Here is a 20,686-nt window from a genome sequence, read left to right as displayed (position 1 = left end):
TCTCACTGAACTAGAAACATTTACACACATGTAGATACACCACATGAATCAACCTGTGTACGGTCTAATGATTTTCCAGTTCATCTACACCGGATGTCCTCCACGTCACACACACACACACACACACACACACACACACACACACACACACACACACAGACACACTCTTCTTTATGATATGGGTCCAGTATTCCAGATCTAATAAACCTTGGATACATATACTTAATTAACAAGATAAAGAGCCCACACATGGAAAAAAACTGCAATGCTAAAGATAACGCTGGGTGGAAAACAAAGACTATTTTTGTTGTGGTGACTAATCTGAAAGTTAGAGTCCATGTGTGACTGCAACACCAGCAACAGAGAAGGAAAAGAACGACACGCAAAGTAAGATGCAATTCAGTTTTGCAATCCCTACAATGTCCTCCATGAAGTAACACATTTAAATCCAGGACACATTAAAAGAGGTGAAATGCAAACAAATCAATTCAAATCTTTTAAGATAAAAATAATAAATGGAAAATAATCTGTATGACGTTAGTGGTCTGTGGACAATAAAAAATAGCCAGAATGTCCTAATGTATACAGCCTTATTTAAATAGCCGGTAAAGGGACACTACACAAAACAAAACCTGGATGTCTGGTCCTATTTTGAAGCTCTGATCAATAAAATACAACCCGTCTTCTTTGCTCATGAACACACCGAAGTCGGAAGAACGAAATGCAGCATTGGCCACTCTTGACAGTCTGATGTAGATCTTCCGAACACACCTTCATCTTACAGAAGTGGGCTGACTCATCACACATCTGTATTACATATAGACTCAGGTCCAATCTCAGCCTACAGTAGCAGCACAGGAGGAACACACAGCAGACAATCGCTCATTACACCAGAGAGTTGCAGACTGGAGGGTTGATGGTGAGGGGATCCGGCAGTACAAGGAATTCATTAAATGTTAATACCACAAATACAGTTAAATGGAGCTTTAAGGGATTTTTTTTTTACGGAGAATCTAACACACCTCACATGTTATGCAAAGACTGTAAGGACCAAATTATAGATATGTTTCCCTCTTATCACTTAAATGTCTGTCGAAAATCCTTGAAATCGTTTCCTTTTTATGTCACATTTTAAAAATTCTGACTTTAATTAGTGTTTTCCCAGTTGGGAAGTGACACATGCTGCTTATATCGACTCAATTTCTTATAATAGTTGCACACCAGGTGGACAGAAACAAAGCGTGACAAACGAGGAACATTAAGATTCGTCTTTGGAGCATCAAACCACCGCCAATCGAGCGGAAGATGCTGGAGATGGAGTTTGTGGACAGACAACAGCTGCTCCCGTTAAAGAAAGAAAGGTACGAGCCATACAAGACGAGCAAAGGAAAGTTCAAGACAAGTGGACAGAGGAGTTTGTATTTGTCCTCCACGAGTCGAACCCTTTGTGCTTAATGTGCAAACAGACCCGCTCTGGTTTCAAGAGAAGTCATTTGGAGCCGCATTTCCAAACGACGCACCTGGAAGTGAAATTAGTAAATAAAATAGAGCAGCTTTCTTCTTCTCTTTCTGGTCAACAAAGGCTCGTACACAGGACAACTAATACATCTGAACCATTAACTGAGATCGCATGGATTGAGTTGTGAAACACTGCTTTTTGGCTTCAGCAGAAATATTGTTTGCAGAGTTTGACAACATAATCCTGCTTTTAATGAATGCATTGGTTGGTTGCATTGCATATTGTATGTTCTGGGTGGGATGACAGATTAATAAGCAGACGTGCTTTTTATGACAGGATGTTGCTTTTCATACTTTGTAAAAGTGGCTCTCCTATTGACTTTGTCCTGTCAATGTGGCTCTCATGTAAAAAATTGTGAAGACCACTGCCTTACATTGGTGTCCATTTCCATTTGAATAGAGGTTCTACTCTCGTGGACTTCCATGCACTTTTCTGTATCACATTCACCAATGCAGGACTCTTCCCTGAGCGTGCGTGCGTGCGTGTGTGTGTGTGTTTCTGAGCTGTGTGTAGACGTGCTTAGCAACAGACCAATATTCTTGGAAACATGTGGGCATGCTCAGATGTTCTCAACAGGTCGCTGAGCATAAAGCTGCAGGTACCGGATCTCTTCTTTTCCCCCATCACTTCTTTCCCTCTGCATCTGTAGTGATCTATACAATTTTCTGCTGATTTGACCATTTTTTTTTTGTGAGTATGAAGAAAAACACATGCTTTCACAATCTCCCCCCCCACACACACACACACACACACACACACACACACACACACACACACACCGAAGGGGAGCATCAGCAGCTTGTATTCTCTCTCTGCTGCCCTAATTCTTCTTGACAAGGGCTGGGAGAGCCAAGAGAACATCTCAGCACACTCACGCTGAAATATCCATTTACACACAGACATGTGCATCAAAAATACACATCAGTCACAGACAACACACAGCCACACATCTGTGCTAGAGGCATTTTACCTTAATTGCCTTTGTCAATGCTTTCGCTGCAGTTTAGTCCGACTCGCCGATAGTTTCGTCCATCAAAACGTCACAGGCCTTTGTAAGCGTGTAACGCCAAACGTCTCGGCTGCTTTACAGTATGAGAGGGACGGTGAGATAATGACTAAAAGATGTTTTTTATTATTTATTCTCAGTCGTACAGTTTATTTTTACACTAAAATGTCAGTTTTAACACTCAGTAAATGTGTTCGGATTGTATTTGTCAAGCAGCCAACGTGTGTGTTCAGTAGCCGTGCACTTGTGTAAAAAACGATGTGTGCTTATGTGAGGTATGTATGTGCAGGTGGTGTGTGTGCTTGTGTCTGTCTGTACCAATCCTTGTTACAGAATGACGAACAGTGTGAGTGTGTAAGCATGCAACTGTTCTGATGAGGCTACACAGAGCTACCACCAGCAACCACAGGAAGTGGAAAAGGGAGGAAGATGGAGTTATTTCTATTTTCCTTTGAACAATGTTTTCAACAGGATGTGTGTGTCTGTGCATGTGAGAGCAATACAGAGAAATGCTTGCATGTGCAGGCCGAAGCCAGGGGCTTATACATGAGAGAGAGATGGGGAGACGGACAGACAGGGAGGCAGCAACCCTGGAGGAATTCAAACAGCCTCAGTGCTGTGTGACCGGGATGGAGATGACTTCATTAGGCCAACCAATTTCTATCTCCCCCTCTGTATCTGTCACTCTGTGGCTCTAAAAAGGCTGTGAGGTGGTTTACTGTATGTCAAGTAATCTCACTTGTCAAACAGTTTAAATGTGTGTCTCACTGACAATCCGAGAGCTCGGTGTGTGCACCTTTTTTGTGTAACGGCACTGGAAAAGTCCTATCAGATATAGCCAATATACATATCCAGATATCACACGCAAAATGTCAAAACATTGAATTGGGCTGGTAGAATTTATAGGAGATGTTTTGATTTCTTTTATTATGGCTTCATGTCCCGCGGGAGGCAATCATCAGAGTGAAAATAAACTGTCAGAGCATCAAATGTGATCGTATTATATGTGTGTGTGTTGCTTGTGCTGAACATGTCATCAGCTGTCTGACTGACGGGAGGCACAGCGGCACACATATCTGTGAGTTTGTAAAGGCTTTTAATTTCATGTGTGCACATGCTTGTGTACTGTATGAGTGCGTATGTGTCAGCCCATATGCAGTCCTTCAGCTGAATTGCTCCTCAAGGCTTTCTGCTTTAAATCTCTGCATATTGATGAATTAATTATTCTTTTGCAAAAAGACGTTCTCTGATGGCCCATTGAGCTTTAAACGTCCGTTTGACCCGGAGGTTGACTGGTCTATTCCCAGGAATATTCTCAAAAATGCACGAGAAAAACGTCTGCTAGATACTTCTGAAAAAAAACATCTCTTACACACTGCAGATGCAACATGAAAAATCCACATAATTACATAGCAGTGATGGAATTCTACGTATACAACCTGTCAAAAAGTCCGCAGTAACTTTCTGTAATATCAGTGAGAGGAAAAAAGTGATATAATATGGCTGGTCTCTTGTTTGCAGTGGTGGGCGATCAGGGCCAGCAAGGCCTTCTCTGCTGGCCTAAACATAATCAGAATATACATTTAAATTTGATATATTTTTTCCACAAATATGTATTAAATGATTCCCCATAGTCTATTCTCTTCATTTCATAGCTTTCCTCTTGGTTGCGCTGCTTCCAGCCTCAGATCGAGATTTGGAGGTCTGGCCTTTATGTTAGAGCTTTTATCCAATCATATTTCAGCCATGATGTGTTGCCAGGGTCCAAGAAATCTGCCCTGAGGCCTTCAGAATCAACAGTGAGGGCGCCTGTCGCTTAAAGTGAACGGAAACAAAACTGTGGCGTTAACCAATCAGATTTCGAGTTGGCAACATCAGGGCCAGCTAGCAGGCGTACGATAACGTCAGCACGTCCACATCTTTTGATTGGATACGCACTATTGAGAGGCAGAGCTATGCAGAGCTAGCAAACTTTGAACAAGCTAATTTGTGTAGATTTCTACAAGCTTTTTTATATCAACCCACAATGGCTGAAGGAGGAGAAGAGATCGATTTGGTCTCAGATATAATTACAACGCCATTTTCAAGACGAACTTTTCAAGAAAAGATAGACATTGTGAGAAGAGAACGGCCAACCCCGACGCTAGCGAGCCTATCACAGCTGGGAAAAGGGTTTGTCCGCCACTTTCAAATCACTAACTAGGAGCGGTACCCCCGGCTCACAGCCTCCGAGAGGCACTGCACATTGTACTGCTGGGAATGCCTGCTATTTACAACTAAATGTTTCGTAAATATTAATATAACTCTGTTGTTAGGGTGATGCAACGCCTGGTTATACTGCGTCTAAATGTATAGTTTCTAGAGCCATGGCGTCATAATGATGGTATTAAGAGGTGGAATAATTCAGGTAGGACTGTGTAGGACATCACTGAAGGCCTAGGAGTGAAATGCATGGCTCGCCACTGCTTATTTGCAACCATCCATTTATGCTGGTAAACTTGCCTTTGAGTCACTGATGTGAAAGAGGTGTGTGTGTGTCCTTGAGTTTGTTTTATCACCTGCATTTTAAAATAACCCCACAGCTGTCTAACCTTGAGAGTGAGGGTGAACGTGTACACCTATGGCCCCTCCACTTATTGCTTCTGCATGTAGTGGTAGAGTGGTACACACCTGGTTTGTGTGTGTGTGTGTGTGTGTGTGTGTGTGTGTGTGTGTGTGTGTGTGTGTGTGTGTGTGTGTGTGTGTGTGTGTGTGTGTGTGTGTGTGTGTGTGTGTGTGTGTGTGTGTGTGTCTGTGTCTGTGTGTGTGTGTGTGTCTGTGTGTGTGTGTGTGTGTGTAGCCCTTGACCTTTCTCAATGACTCACTCTCCCTCTCTGTCAGATCTTTATCAATCCATTTTCCCACTGCAGCTACACAGCTTGATGCATGAAGCGGAGGCATTGTATCACTGTGTGGTATGTGCTTTTTTCTTCTTTTTTTTTATGTGTGTGGTTGCAGTGCAATTGAACACACACACATGATGTGACACAGTGCACATACACAGTGTCAGGTGACTTATGTAGAGAAGTACCCGCAGTGAGAGAATAACAGAAGAAAGGAGGTCGATAGTAATTTCCTCCGAGTGCATAAATCTTTACTGACCTGACTTGAAAAAGCCCAAACCTGATTACAGAATAAACACACATGCACACACACGTACGCACACACGAACACGCACGCACGCACACGCACACAGCAGCCAAAAACACAGTCTGCCTGACTCAGAAGCAGAGGTAAAGTAAGACAGTCAAGACAATGGTATCAATTTGTGGCAGCTCAATATAGCTTTGTCTCACTGATTGCCAGCATCACTGTGTTCTCATCCAAAATCATTTGCGCTCCCTGCTGCTCAGAACCACATGTAAACAGACAGAAAAAGTCATCAGCCGCCATGTCATCACGCACCCTCCCTTTGTGCTTTTGGCTGGCATTGAACTGGCGCGCAGCAGGGGACCCTGTCTTCCCTTCAAAGTGATGGTTGTCAGCGGTGTCTTCAATAAGAGAACCATTATGAGAGTTCTATGGGGCCAAAAAGGTCAACGCAATCACTTCCCATAGGCGGAGTGGGAGTGAGCGACCTGAAAATAGATAGCAGGTTGTGCAGGACTCGTGATGCTAAAGAGTCGTGTTGCAGGGTAAGTGGTTCTCCCCTCACACCCGGAGCAAAATACAAGCTTGTGTGGTGAAAGATTTTCTGTAAGTGCTTTACAAGAGAAATGGCGATAGTGAGCTTAAGGTGTGAATCAATGCAATCAATGTTGCAAAGACCACAGGGGCCACTGGATACAATCTGTAACATGTGACGAGTCAGAGTCACATCTTCAGGGGAAGACCTACGTCAGCTTTACTTCATCTCTTCAAGAAATACTTTGACACTAACCACTGCTACTAGCAGTGGCTCATATGGCTCAATGATAAATGGTAGCTTTTCTAAGAAACACAACTCTGCAAGGAAACATGCAACTGCAAATCTGAACGTCTATAATGATTTCTGAGGGATTATTTTTCAACTGAAACGTTGAGCTTTTCTTAGAGTCCAAAGTCTGCATCTGTTGTTGTAAGATCCAGCACTACACAACCTTTATTTACCCGGCCTACTTTTCTGTGGCCCAATAATCTGAAGTGTCTGCTCTCTAACTACACAACTCCTTTGGCAAACAAAGCTATTTAGAAATACCACAAAAAGCACAAACTAGTTCCCGTACAATGTCCCTAAAAGACGCTGGTTGTTTAGGCAACATGACTGAGAGGCAGCCTTGTCTAACCTCCTTCTCTTCTAATATTTACCAACAGCTTGACACACTATTACCTTAGACTGAGTTGTCTGGACCCAGAGTACGACTGTTTCTCTTTCCTTACACATAGTTAGTTCATACACCTAGCATCACAGGTGTAAAACATTCACCAGTGTTGAAGACAGCTGGATTGTCATGGACTCTTTTTTTGCGGTAGACCAGCAACTTGTTCTGGATTGTAAAATACTGGTTTTGTTAATGGAGTCTGGTGCCTTTGAAGAGAGCATTGATAACGGCTTCAGCTCCCCCCATTAGATAGGACTGTCTGACAGCAAGGTACAGCGTACACTTAAACCCATATTGATCTTTTTTAGGTGGCTGAAATGCATGTAGCTGCTACCCCCGCCCACAGCAGGACGATGCTTTACTTCCATGCTGGTACTCCCGTCTGGTTCTCCAAACTGGGGGCGGGTTGACCACCATCTACTGTAGGTAATACACTGACTTTACATAAGTACCTCATACGACCTCACTTCAAACAATCCGAACTATCCCTTTAGGTAATATATATGTCTGCTGTAGACTTTTGTCCTTTAGTAAACCAGAGATACTCACGTCTAACTATTGTACACAATCAATGAGGAAAAACATCCAGTTGTCTTATGTAATGAGTATTTTAACTCATATTTGGAATGAGAAGAAATACCTAAAGCCGCGGGACTACTAGTAGTTTGAAGCTAACACGATGACACATTTTTTGAGTGAATCCATTAAGATCACAGCAGTCGTGTGTCCCAGCCTTCAGGCCTACACAAATATGACCTCATTTTCAAATTTGGCCTCTTTTCATATTTCCAAACCAGGCTTTACTGAAAATCAGCCAAGAACCATTTGTGTGGACATAAACGTCCTGACATTAAGTATTTTGTATCTATGATGATTAAGACTTATTACGTTCCATTACTTTCTAAAATTCTAAGCTGACTAATATTAGAAAAAACATGACTTGACATTCACACAGACGATCATACCAAAGACCATGTGTTCATATTGAGCAGGTTTTAAAAGAAAGCCAGCCCTAACTCTATAATCTCAACACCACCACAACCAATATGTTGTGGCAACAGAGGATTCAGAGAGAGAGAGATGAGGCATCGCACAGGAGAGAAAAGGTAGACAGAACAGTTACGATGTTTGCTGACAGTGCTGAGATGCATGGCAAGACAGGCAGAGAGAAAGAGAGAGGCAGAGAGAAAGAGAGAGACAGAGAGAGATACAGACAGGCAGAGAGAAAGAGAGAGACAGAGAGACAGAGAGAGATACAGACAGACAGAGAGAGAGAGAGACTGATGTGTGAAGCAGTCTGAAAGACATCGGGGGAAAAACAGTTTCGACCCTCCTCAGGTAGGTCATTCGTCAGGTCATTCGTCAGGTCATTCGTCTTGGGCTGCCAGCTTTTTTGTGTACAAATTGTATTTTTCTCTGTTCCATCATGCTGGTAGAAAACAAGACTTCTGCTAAAGACTGAAGAAACAATATAAAATTAAGCGCACCAACACTAACACGCACAATCAGCTCAATAATCTATACATTGTAACACAAATATATATCAAACTCGTATTTTTATTTATAAAATGTTGCATCAGCTTCCTGTGCCTTGTAAAGTATTTTTTCCAGAGAAACTGTGATGTACATTATGACATGTCGAATGCTTACGCCTTCCAATGTTTTGTACTGCACTGACATTAGATCATACATACATCAGGTATGGAACAGTTATATTCACACCACATTTCAGTCCACCTCACTCAACAACTTCAAATAAAGCTTAGGTCTAGTCCAAGCGGAAACATCCAGGTATCCTATGCGGAAGTACCAACAACCGCAGTTCATCGGATGGCCACTTGAGGCTGACTGCAAAAGCGAGTCAATCTCCGTAGACCCCCATGTTAATATTTACAGCAGAAATAACCAGATTTACAGCCTGGTACAAAAAACGGATTTTGTTTCTATAGCACATTTTCCTTATTCATGACAACTTGCCGGTTTTAAGAATTAAGGCTCAAAGTTACATTATAAGGTCGCTTTGAGTGACAGGTGGGAGCCGTCTATCGTCGCTAGCCGATTGCCGTCTACTCTACTGCCTGAGCCTGGCCCGCCTCAACTCCACAGACGATGCTAATGTTTAGATTAGCCGGGAGTTAGACGGTCGCGTCACGGCCAAGATGGCGACGTGCGGAGCCGTGACGGAGACTACATCCATTTTTATACAGTCTACGGTCCTGTCTGATGAACCAAACTATTCATATTGATCATATCTGATTATAAATTGACTGAACACAAGTGTGCTTTTATAAGCGCGCACACACACTTCACACACACACACACACACACACACACACACACACACACACACACACACTACATTCTCTTTCTCGCTGCCTACAGACTGAGAACACAGCACAGAGTACAAAGAAGTGTTGTTAGCAGCTTATGTCATACATACAATAAGCAGCTGAACAAAAACTTCAAATCCAAAGTTTTAAATATGATTTGAATCACTACATGAGACCATAAATCTGTATTTACTGTAAACCCTACAAGGCATATGATGCTAATCCAAACATTTGACACTTTTTTGGTGCTACAGACACCTTTTGGTCAGTACCAAAGTATTGCAGTTTGATGCCCAGCCCTACAGTACACATACATACAGTCACACACACACACACACACACACACACACGCACACGCATACGCACACACACACACACACACACACACACACATATTGGTCACCCAAGAAACAATAACAGTGAGGCATCAGCCCCAGGGTGCAAAGTCACTACACGTAAATGCGTGTGTCAGTGTGAAAAAATAGGTAACAGCCTGTGTGCTGGCCCAATCGATGACATAATGAAATATTTGGACTTCAGGCCATTCACAGCAGAGTCCCCTGGTATGTGCATCAGGGAGTAAGTTATTCTTTTGTGACCGTTCAAGTGTGGGAGAGGAATGGTTTGTGTGTACAGCCCTTCATATACAGTATATACATCTGTACAGTATGTGTGAACATACTTTTATACATATCTGCTTCTGTACGCCGCAGCAGACAAAGTTGGTCGCGTATTGATCACAGCTGATACCTCGGCCACTGCGGAGTTGGAGCCAAGCTCTTACCTCATGTACCCAGAGCATCAGAGCTTTATCTGAATTAGCTGCAGACGCAGGCTAAGATCTGTCACCTCTGACTACACAGCAGTGACATGAGGAGGGCTACTTCCAATGAGAACATCTGCTGCGTCTCAATCTCTTTCCCTCAATAGAAAAATATGAAAGCCAAAAAATATTATGTTGGCACTTGTTGGCAAATTGCCCAAAACAGCTGTCAGCATCTTAAAAGCAGAATGTACACTCAGAGTTTGCATTGGGAATAAGCTAACATAGCTTATCCTCAATGCAGATTTCTGCACTTATTTCCATAAGATCCACTTTCAACTAAATGACCTGATAAGATGGAAGCTTTTGTTCTCGCTCTCATCCTCAGTCAATTATGAATGACGCTGACTATCATTGCAGCCAAATTACACATATTATAATCCAAATTGTCTGATATAACAACCATTCATTCATATTGCTCTCACTTAAGCCATTGTCATCCTCCCACCACACACACACACACACACACACACACACACACGCACACACACCCACGCACGCACGCACGCACACACCACCCACACACACACACGCACACACACATGCACACGCACACGCACACACAGGCAAACTTTTAAAAAGTAGTAACCATGGTGATATTGTACACTGTCTTTTGTGTCCACTTGAAATAAACACACAACGTATATACTATAAACTCACATAAACACAAATGCGTGCACACACTTGGCAGTAACCATGACATTCTACCTAAGGTTGGAGGTGGGAGGATAGCCATCAAAACACGTCTCCCCCCCCCCCCCCCCCCCCCCCACACACACACACAGGGGGCTGGGGAGCTGGGTGACTCAGACATTAGCCAACTCTGCTCAACATGTTCATATATTCTGCAAGGAGATGTTTTGTCTCTGTTACTAAGGAGATGGTATATCCCTCTGGAAATACAGTAACTACAGTGTTTCAGATACTGAGGGAAACTCTGTCCACTCCTCTATAGGGCTGCGATGTGGACCATTACAATGTGTGCTCCTCTCATAGAAAACTCAGCTGTAAATCAAAGGCTCACTAAACTTCACTTTTGGAGGAGCTGTCATGCTCCCCCTGCAGCAGCAGCCTACAAAAAACGTTCCTGAATGTTGAGGCTGCATCCCAGAGTAGAAGAGTAATACATGAAAGCAATGCTCTATTTATTTTAATGTGAAAGTGCAATAAAAATATACTGTCCCTAAAAATCATCATTTCAGCCAATCGTGCAACCCTCCTCTTCGTCAACATGCTTCCATTACTTCTAATTCATTGCGTCTGAGTATCTGTCCAACCGCTGGGAAGGAACATGTTTTTATACATTCAGGAAAAGTTTCCCGAGAAGATTTCTGCTCGATGTGTGAAAGACTGACGGGTAACTACATTTACATATCATCAGATATACAGGCACGCTGCTCAGTCTCCCATGAAAACTCACAAACAACACAGAGGAACTCCCACACACTGCAAGCTATTTCACAATGACCTGAGTGTGACACTATAATGTACAACTACTCATTTAAAAACTGCTTTTTCTTTATATAGCATTTAAATGTGTATTAAACAACCTCTTCATAGTAAGAAAAACAACATGACAGCAGATGTAACGTGGCCCATTTCATGTGATGAAGGTGACACATTGCATTTGATTCCCTGACAGGGGGCTCCTGACCTGTGAAGCGCACAGCCTGCAGCCCACTGTGGGTCACCAGTCAGGCAGAAATACACTACATTCTCTGCATTTCTCACCTTGCTTATATGCAGAGAGGAACATCCTCCCTGAATGACAGAGAAAGACCTTTTCACAGAGGGTTAAATACACATCAGCTTTGTCACTCCCGTGTCCACAAACCGTAACTGCATGTAATGATTTCAACACCTTTTATATGCTTTCCATGCGCCAAAACTAACCCTCTCTCTCGACAGGTGACCAGCCAGCAACACTAAAAAGACTGTCAGCTGTCAACAACACAAGCACAGATACAGTATTAAATGTCTAAATAATTAGTAATAACTCATTAGCATCCATGAGCACTTACGGGAATCTTATTTTATATCAAATATTCAGTTTATACCATATTCTACTGTTCCTATTTGCTATTATACCACTATATTATTCTTGTATATGGTCTTGCAGTGTCTTTATAGCCATAAAGCACAATTGTTCTCGTAGTATCTATGTCAACAAGCCCATGCAACGTGACTGCTGCAGTAACGTAAAGCTATGAGTTTAAAAGTGAGTTAGAATCAACATAACCTATTATTCACATATCACGTACACTTTCTATAATAGTCATGTTTACATGTTATCATTCTGAATTTGTTCTTAACAGCGTTGAAGTGGAGTAAAAGTGACAAACTGGCACCACACGTCTCCACTTCAGCTCGAGCTGCAATGTAGCCAAACTTACAGGAATACAGGGAACATTTTACGTTTACTCGCCATAATTAGCTTAAAGGTGACCTTTGTCACGCTACGCTCGCGCGGTATTCGTTATAAAGGACTCTAAACTAAACTAGACGTAAACTTGGACGGAGTTGAAGTACAGGTGACTTCCAGCTGAGTCCGCAGCTCGGTGATTTTCCGTAAACCTGTCAGACGAGAAGCAGGTTAGACATTCCCCTACCTGCAGGACACTGTGATTTCAACTTTGGTGGCAGGAATAGACGCGATGTGCGGGTCGAAGTCTCCTATCGACGCCATGTTGAGGAAACTGTTGTTCATCCTGTTAAAAAATGTTTTTCCTTTTCCCCCTTTTCTCGTGTGGTCCAGCCCCTTTCTATGAGAGCGAAGGAGGATAGAGAGGAACTGTGTGCGCGCCTCCTCGGCGAGAAGTGGAGCAAAGGTGCCGGAGAGAGGGAGAGAGAGGCTGGGAGATGTGATGTCATTTCTCTCCTCTCTTCCTCCTCCTCTGTGTGTGTTTCTCTCTCCTCTTTCTCCCGTCACTCTTTCTTTATGCATCTCTCTGCCTTCTCCTTCCCCTCTCTCTGCCCCTCACTCTTTCAATTCAGTTCAGTTCAGTTGACTTCTGCTCAGCTCGTTTAAATTCCGAGCTTCAGATTTACTGGCATGGAAGTAATGAACATCATACAATCATCAAGAAAATAGAAGAAATGTGTCATGAAAAGTATTTCCTGTGTGTGTGTGTGTGTGTGTGTGTGTGTGTGTGGCACATTTCCCCTACCCTCAATACTTCCATTCACATCAGTTTATTTCAGTTAAATTCAATGTGGTTTGTTGGCATGAAACCCCCCTCACTCCTTCTTTCATGGCCGGATTAGCCTTTTAGGGGGCCCGGGGCAAAGATGCCCTGTTGGGGCCCCTGAGGATGTGAAAACATGTGTAACACACAGCAGGTGTGGAGTTGGAAAGATGTTGTGGTTTCCACACAGGTGAGGGTCAAATACAAGACGCTATTGATTTATTTAAAAAGTAGGATTTAGTGTTGTACTAGCTTAACCCATTATGACAAAAGATTTGAATATTTCGACCCAGAGTAGATGGCAGTTTGTCTGAGGTAAATTGTTGTATAGCCTAAACTACTGTAAGCTATATTATTAAGTGAGTTTGTGGTTATTATTAACATTATTATTATTAGTGCGTGTATAGAAACACTCTCTCTTCTCTCTCTCCATGCTATGAGGATAAGCATCTGATTAAATTAACTGGAAGGGAGACCCTCCGCTGGCAGAGAATAGAATGACAGCATGATGAATGTGAAGGGATAAGGAGGAGAGTCAAATTGTGAGGACATTGTGTGTATGAGTGTGTGTGTTTCCAAAAGAGACCTACAGTATGTTGAACTGTTTCGCTAGGCGTGTGTGCTTGAATGTGTTCTGTTCTAATGAGTACATTGATGTTATTGTTTATTTATGTTTATTGTACATCTAATGATTACAATAAAAACCCTGAAGAAGAAAAGAAAAGTTCTGCATGAAAGCTGCAACTACATCTTCCTACATTACGTATTACATATGTCACATAACCACATCGCAAGTATACCTACTATGTTTGCCATAGGTGACATAAGTGTGTGTGTGTGTGTGTGTGTGTGTGTGTGTGTGTGTGTGTGTGTGTGTGTGAGCATTTTGTTTAGATTATAGGAATCTTAAAATGACACATCTCAGTATTACTCAGTGTGTTTACTGGCAAACCACGTTTCTAAATATAGTTGTCTTACACACACACACACACACACACACACACACACACACACACACACACACACACACACACACACACACACACATTGACACACCCTGGTCAGAGATCTGTGGTTAGGTGGCAAAAAACATTGGGGCACCTTTGGGCAAACACCATGCCATCGCCCCGTGTCCACATGGGTGGGTGGGGCGGATGGGGGCAAAGTTAATGGACACACCCTGAGACAAACACACACACACACACACAAATGAGGCATGTACCACATTAAATGTAACAAACATTCCAGTCCGTGCTGTCAGAATGTTGAATACTCATGAATCATAATTCAGCGACTAAATCCCTGAACGTGCATAAATCATGAATACATTTGTTAAACTGCTGCTTAATTATTACACACAACCACGATGGTTCCACCACTTTGGTCTGGACTGAAATATCTTGACTATTGGATGTAATTAGCATTTTACAAAGACATCCATTCATGCTTTTAATACACCCATGCCAAATACCTGTAAAATGAATGACATTTCCATTAGCCTCAACTGAACAGAAAAGAAACGGTCCCTGTGTCGTTCTCTCTCACAGCCCTGCCTTAATTTGTGGTGTTAAAAGTAGGTAGTTATGTTCTCATTTACTCTCCACTACACAGGGTTTAACTGGAGAGCTCTCCTACTCCAACAGTCCCTGACACTTCCCACACAGTTGATACTGACCTGCACTTACATGGAGAGATCTAGAGCAGATTATTCAATGTAGAGCTCTGCCGGCTGTATACAAAAGCACACACTTGATCCTCACACTATGGCTGTCTGTATCAGCTATCTCTCTCTCTGTTATTTCACACCCGTTCACACTCCTGCTTCATCTCCAACTCCACCTCTTCATGCTGCTCTGCTTTGTTGAGACCTAAAAACTCAAACTGACTCGGCCCTTTAATTTCCTGCTAAAACGCTTAAATTTAGTTTTTCCCAATTTGTTTTGCCTGATAACTGAGATCCGCTGAGAGGGGACAAGGTTGGTTTCTGTAGCAGCATTAAGAGAGCAAGCAGCAGCATCACGGCTCATCAGTTCTGCTCATAAAGCAGCAGCGCTGGTATTTTTAGCTGGAGGATTCACTCTGTGGACACTCAGAGATAGGAGGTGGTGAATACTGACCCTGTCCTCCTGAGCCTCATTGCTGCTCAAAAAATATCTTTAACTGCCATTTGGGCACACCTCCCCCCCACACACAGACACACACACAGACACACACACAGACCCACACACAGACACACACACAGACCCACACACAGACACACACACAGACACACACACAGACCCACACACAGACACACACACAGACACACACACAGACACACACACAGACACACACACAGACACACACACAGACACACACACAGACACACACAGACACACTCCTTTTATTATTACATTATTATTATTATTATTATTATTCCATTTCATTCCTTGTTTCTGTTTCTATCTCATCCATGTCTTCTCCCACCAATTCCGTCTTTCAGTTTGATTCCATGAGGCTGTCAAAGAAATGCAAATTCGGTGTGTGTTGGAGTAAATTGCTCACTGAATGTCAGAAAACAAAACATTTTGCTCCTAATGATGCCCATTATTTATTTCATGGTTTCATCCAAAGTTAAAAACAATGAAACAATGTACAATAAAAGTATCTGATGCACCAACTAAGGGCCAAACAATGATGGGAACATAATACAGACAAGATGGTCCAAAGCATAGAGAACACCATTATATGTTCAAAGAAATGCATTTCACTCTATTTTCAAGTCATTATTTTAACACACTTTCTGAAGGGAGCCTGGCACACACACACACACACACACACACACACACACACACACACACACACACACACACACACACACACACACACACACACACACACACACACACACACACACACACATGCACACAAATTAACCTGTATTGATTTGATTCCCTCAGGAAATGAAAAGCACCTGCAGCTAAACAAACCACATTAAATACGGATTAAACTGTGAAAACAGAGAATCCGGGGTAATCCCACACACATCACTAGTCAATGTGTTCACTGAAAAAGATTAGAATCATCATAGATTACGCTACAGGGAAAGTGAAAGTGGAACTCTCAGCCCACGTTCTTTGTCTGAGAAGTTGTTAGTGATTTCCAGTGGAACTTGATCATCTGGTTTGGGAGATAATGTGCCGGGAACAGGAGTAGGTCTTCGATTTCTGATAACATCCCGTGAAGCCGGTCGGACAGAAACTTAGTGATCAAATATGAATTCTAGTTCAAGACATGCAGGTGTTTTACACAAACTTGTTATCAGTGAACACTGTGGGCGTTGATAGTTGGATGGAAGACACATGGTCACACTGCAGTCCGGGCGTGACTGTCGAAAAAGCCAAGTACAGTTTCTGGTGATAATTATAAATGTGTAGGGTTAATCTTAGGGTTGATGTTAGAAATAGTAAATACGCTTATTCCATTCCTTGCCGAGAGTTAGATGAGAAGATGTCATGTTTGTAATAGTGGTAACATTTCTCATCTAACTCTCAACAAAAAAGCTAATTTCTCTAAATGTCAAACTAAAGGTTAAAGGTTAAAGGTCAGACGAAGATCAGGGTTAGGGCCGCATGTAGACTTCTAAACTTTGGAGATACACCAAATAGTTGAACGAACATCTATCTGTAACCTCATAGTTGAGTATCAATACTTCAAAATGTCATCATACAATAAACCAACAATGTTAGTTAGTTAGATATTAGCATTTAAATGTAGAATCTGGATTCAGATTTTGGTATCGGAAGAGTTCTGGTTTTCGTTGTAGTCCGAGTTGTATTGACCAATCACGTTCGAGCGGGCTTTGGTTGTGTGCAGGTAAACAGAAACTCAGAAAACATCGGCTATCACCTGATGACAAGTTAGCTTTTTTTAAATCTCTATAACCAGATATCTGAACATCAATGCAGATATACAATCTGGTGTAAACTCAATTTCAACTCCAATCTAACGTCTGAAGTTGGAAACCGGACCGTAAACAATGAGCAGTGAAACATAGCTCCGTTCCCCCAGAGGCTTATGAATGAGAAATATTCAGTTCCTGGTCAAAAACTTATTAGAATAGAATAAAGTCCAATATAATAGAGTATAAATTCAACACAGCACACATTAGTCAGCATGAGTCAGCCAAGAGTCAATGCTCTGCTCCTGTGAGGCCAATTAACAGTCTGCTGCTCTCAGTACAGCTGGACATGAAATATTGATCCTTCCATCACTGTTCACATTAATCTGTCTTCTTCACGCAGAGTTCCCCCCCTCCTCCTCCTCTCTCCGATTGTCTGTGTCTTCTGCGCTGGAGTCAATCCTAGGATACAGTGTTCCTGCCTGAAGTTATGATTAAAGGAGGAATGAGATGTGACGTGTTGTGATTTGTGTGTTTTATTCCCGTCATTATAAAACAAGGTAACCACTGAGCCCCGTACACAAATAAAAATGTTTATGTATTATTCATCTCATCTCATTACACTGCGTCATTGAAAGATTTCGCCACAAAGCTCACAAATGACCAGAATTCAATAAGATTACTAATCCGGTACATCTCGTCACTGTACAGTACTACCACCATGTGGTCATCACACATTAATACATAGTTTAGAAAATATGGAAGTCATTTGTAAAACAATTTTTTATTTTAAAATGTATTTTCACACTGCACCAGATATTTCAATCACTTGAAATTGTGCACAAGAGAATCAGCAGGAAGAAAACAGCAATCATATTTACAGAGAAGATTTACAGTCAATTTTCTAAATAAGGTGCTACAATTAGAGGGATAATCGAGATCTTAAGCAGCCTATCGGATTCATAATGAATTTCTTTTGGGATAATTTATTTAGCAATTCAAGTGCAAGTCAATGGGACTGAATCCAGTTTCTGTAACTAATCTATTACCTCCTGTGTATTAAAATATGTTATTAGACAACAGAGAAAAACTGATTAAAGTTGCAAAAATGTAGATTTTTCAGTGCAATTTTTTGAATCCCATTGACTTTAGAATTGTACACACAGTACCTCCAATATTCAAATCAGAGCAGCAAAGATCAATTTAAAAGATGTTTATCATGTTTATCACCATCCACAGTTCATTTCATTATAGGCACTGATGATATGCAATTATTATGATTATGATCTGATTATGCAAAGATCCATCCCATATAGTGTGCAGTCCATCGTCTATGATTCTAAGATATTAGAGGCATTAGACGGAAAGGAGTTCAAAATCTCTGATTGGTAAGGAAGACACATCAGGAAAATCCATGAAACAAATAAATAAAAATAAGCATTTTAGACTCACATTTAAAAGATTGAATGATGTTTGATATGGTTAACTGCAGCATGTGTGCAGTTTATAGACACTCAGTAGGGATGGAGAGAAACAGTAGGCTACTGTACATGGAGAACTTATCGCATCATTTGGATTGAAACACACACGTGAAAATACACGTCATGTCCCGTGATTTAGGAATTACAAGGTGCTCGATTCCATCAGATTGCAAAGAACTTCTCTTCTCATGAAACGGCTTGAAGATGTTTCTAAAAGTAGCTGACAGAGCCGTACTTCAGATTTAAAAGTACTGCACGGCTACTAAAGGTTAGACAGAGTAAATCTCAGTGGGTAAACATTTAATTGGAAGAATCAAAATCCTGGAAGTGAAGTTTCCTTGCAAGACGGGAGCGTGCCGATGGGACAGTAACACTATTCAGCAGAGGAAACTAAGTGCTTAAAGGAAACTGTGTGTGTGTGTGTGTGTGTCACCAGAGAATACTGAGCGCACAATCCCAGCTGCTTTTTGTGAACAAATCACAGACTGAAATATTGAAGCAGTTTGGAAAACATTAAGACTCCTGTATTATTTGTATCCGGATGTAACAGCCACTCTAATACATTGATTTATAGATAAACATGTTCTGTATGGTAACTGTGTTGTAACTATGCTGCCCTACAAAGCCAAAGTGCAGTAACTAGCTTACATTGAGTTATAATCTTACTTTTTAACAGCTACAAAATCATTAAGCTAGCTGGAGAAAGCTAATTTACCCACTTTTACGCTTTGTGTTTCTTGCAGCTTATATAAATCCAACATCTTAGCATTTGAGTTTGTTATAACCTACTACTAAAATAAGGTTAGAAGTTAAATCACATTGTAACAGCAGTTATACAAGACTAGCTAAAAGCTAACTAGCCTAGCTTAGCAGAGTTGAAGTAACTGTTGTCTCCTCTGAAACTAGAGGAAGTTACATGATTTGATGCGGTCAAGCTGCTTTTAAATCTTTATATTTATATATCTTAATATTTAAATGTATTAAGTCATTATGCACACGTAGCCTAAGCTAAAGGAAACATTCTGTTTGTAGTTAGCTACTGCGTTTGGCTATTGTAAGGCAGTAGCCTATTTAGGAATATTGTTCAGATATGATACACAAACTTTAATTCCTAATATGGGTCAGAAACGGATGAAATGAACAGGGACTAACAGATTTGTACGACCGGAGCACGATAGGCTATGCTTTATTTAGAGGCCTCTCATGTTCCACTAGGGTTTGGCAGTAACAGCTGGAAGTTAAGACCATAAGCAGCTTCAGTAGTTATTTGGTCCTTGCTTACAGAACGAGGATGACCTAGAGTGCAATACAGGAAGACACAACACATCACGTATCATGTGAACACACGGGATACACTCAGACTCAAGGTAATTGCTGGTGTGCAGAAGATCTCTATGTCTTGTCTTGGATTCTTTCAGGAATCAACAATTGGTGCTAAGAAGTAAAGCATTTCACCAAAACCTGTTTTTTTTTCCTCAGCAGCTACAGCGAAATAGGCAAAGAAGGTATCCATGTTGTGTAGCGCTGAACTGAGGGGAGGAATGTTGAAAGCAGGAGAGACCCCTGGATCGACGGACATAAAAGTCCATATTTTTACTTTAACTTTGTTGTTTTCTGTCACGTTATGATAGATACTGTCCATCACAGCTGTTCTGTAGTCTGTGAAGCTTTACAGGAGACTCGAGAGGCTCCACTGTGATTCGTCTTGACCTAAAATATCAGTAAATACACTCAGCTTGATAAACCGAGAGTAGTCACAGCTAATTAGATTTCCCTGAAAATGATCCCTGTAGAGCATCAGTGTTGTTCAAACATATTTCTTTCACACTTTCGTGCATCACGAACTAGTTTGGGTTCCCATCAAACACTTCATCAAGTCATGGGGGGTGTAGTCGCGTGCCAAATTAATAATATTTATTGGGTAAAGGCCGGTAGACGATCCTCGACGTCAGATCCGTTCTGTGATGATGAGGAGGCAGATGTCAGTGGACTCCTTCCTCCAGAGACCCTTTGGCTTCCCAAATCTTTACTGTGCGGTCACTGTCAAAAAACACACAAAAAAGAAAATGCACTAAAAACAGGTTGTGATATTCAACAACGGCTTCAACATCTCGTTTCAAAA

General features: G+C 41.6%; 2 protein-coding genes across 4 annotated transcripts in view; both read right to left on the bottom strand.

Moving 5' to 3' along the window:
- LOC115028590 (copine-8) overlaps positions 1 to 12,740 on the bottom strand; it is a 67,435-nt gene extending 54,695 nt beyond the window's left edge. Inside the window, exon 1 of the mRNA XM_029462461.1 lies at positions 12,628 to 12,740. Within this exon, the coding sequence (XP_029318321.1) occupies positions 12,628 to 12,725 (98 nt within the window). The 5' untranslated portion in view covers positions 12,726 to 12,740. The remainder of the gene's footprint in view (positions 1 to 12,627) is intronic.
- Positions 12,741 to 17,848: 5,108 nt separating this feature from the next.
- The window catches only part of LOC115028588 (kinesin-like protein KIF21A), a 33,729-nt gene continuing 30,891 nt past the window's right edge, over positions 17,849 to 20,686 (bottom strand). For all 3 annotated transcript variants that reach the window (XM_029462458.1, XM_029462460.1, XM_029462459.1), the window contains one exon: positions 17,849 to 20,604. In XM_029462458.1, coding sequence (XP_029318318.1) covers positions 20,547 to 20,604 — 58 coding nt within the window. In that variant the 3' untranslated portion in view covers positions 17,849 to 20,546. The remainder of the gene's footprint in view (positions 20,605 to 20,686) is intronic.

The sequence above is a fragment of the Cottoperca gobio genome, chromosome 23 (assembly GCF_900634415.1).
Source record: "Cottoperca gobio chromosome 23, fCotGob3.1, whole genome shotgun sequence".
NCBI lineage: Eukaryota > Metazoa > Chordata > Actinopteri > Perciformes > Bovichtidae > Cottoperca > Cottoperca gobio.
Note: the sequence above shows the minus strand (reverse complement) of the source record. Positions and strands in the feature narration are given on the sequence as shown.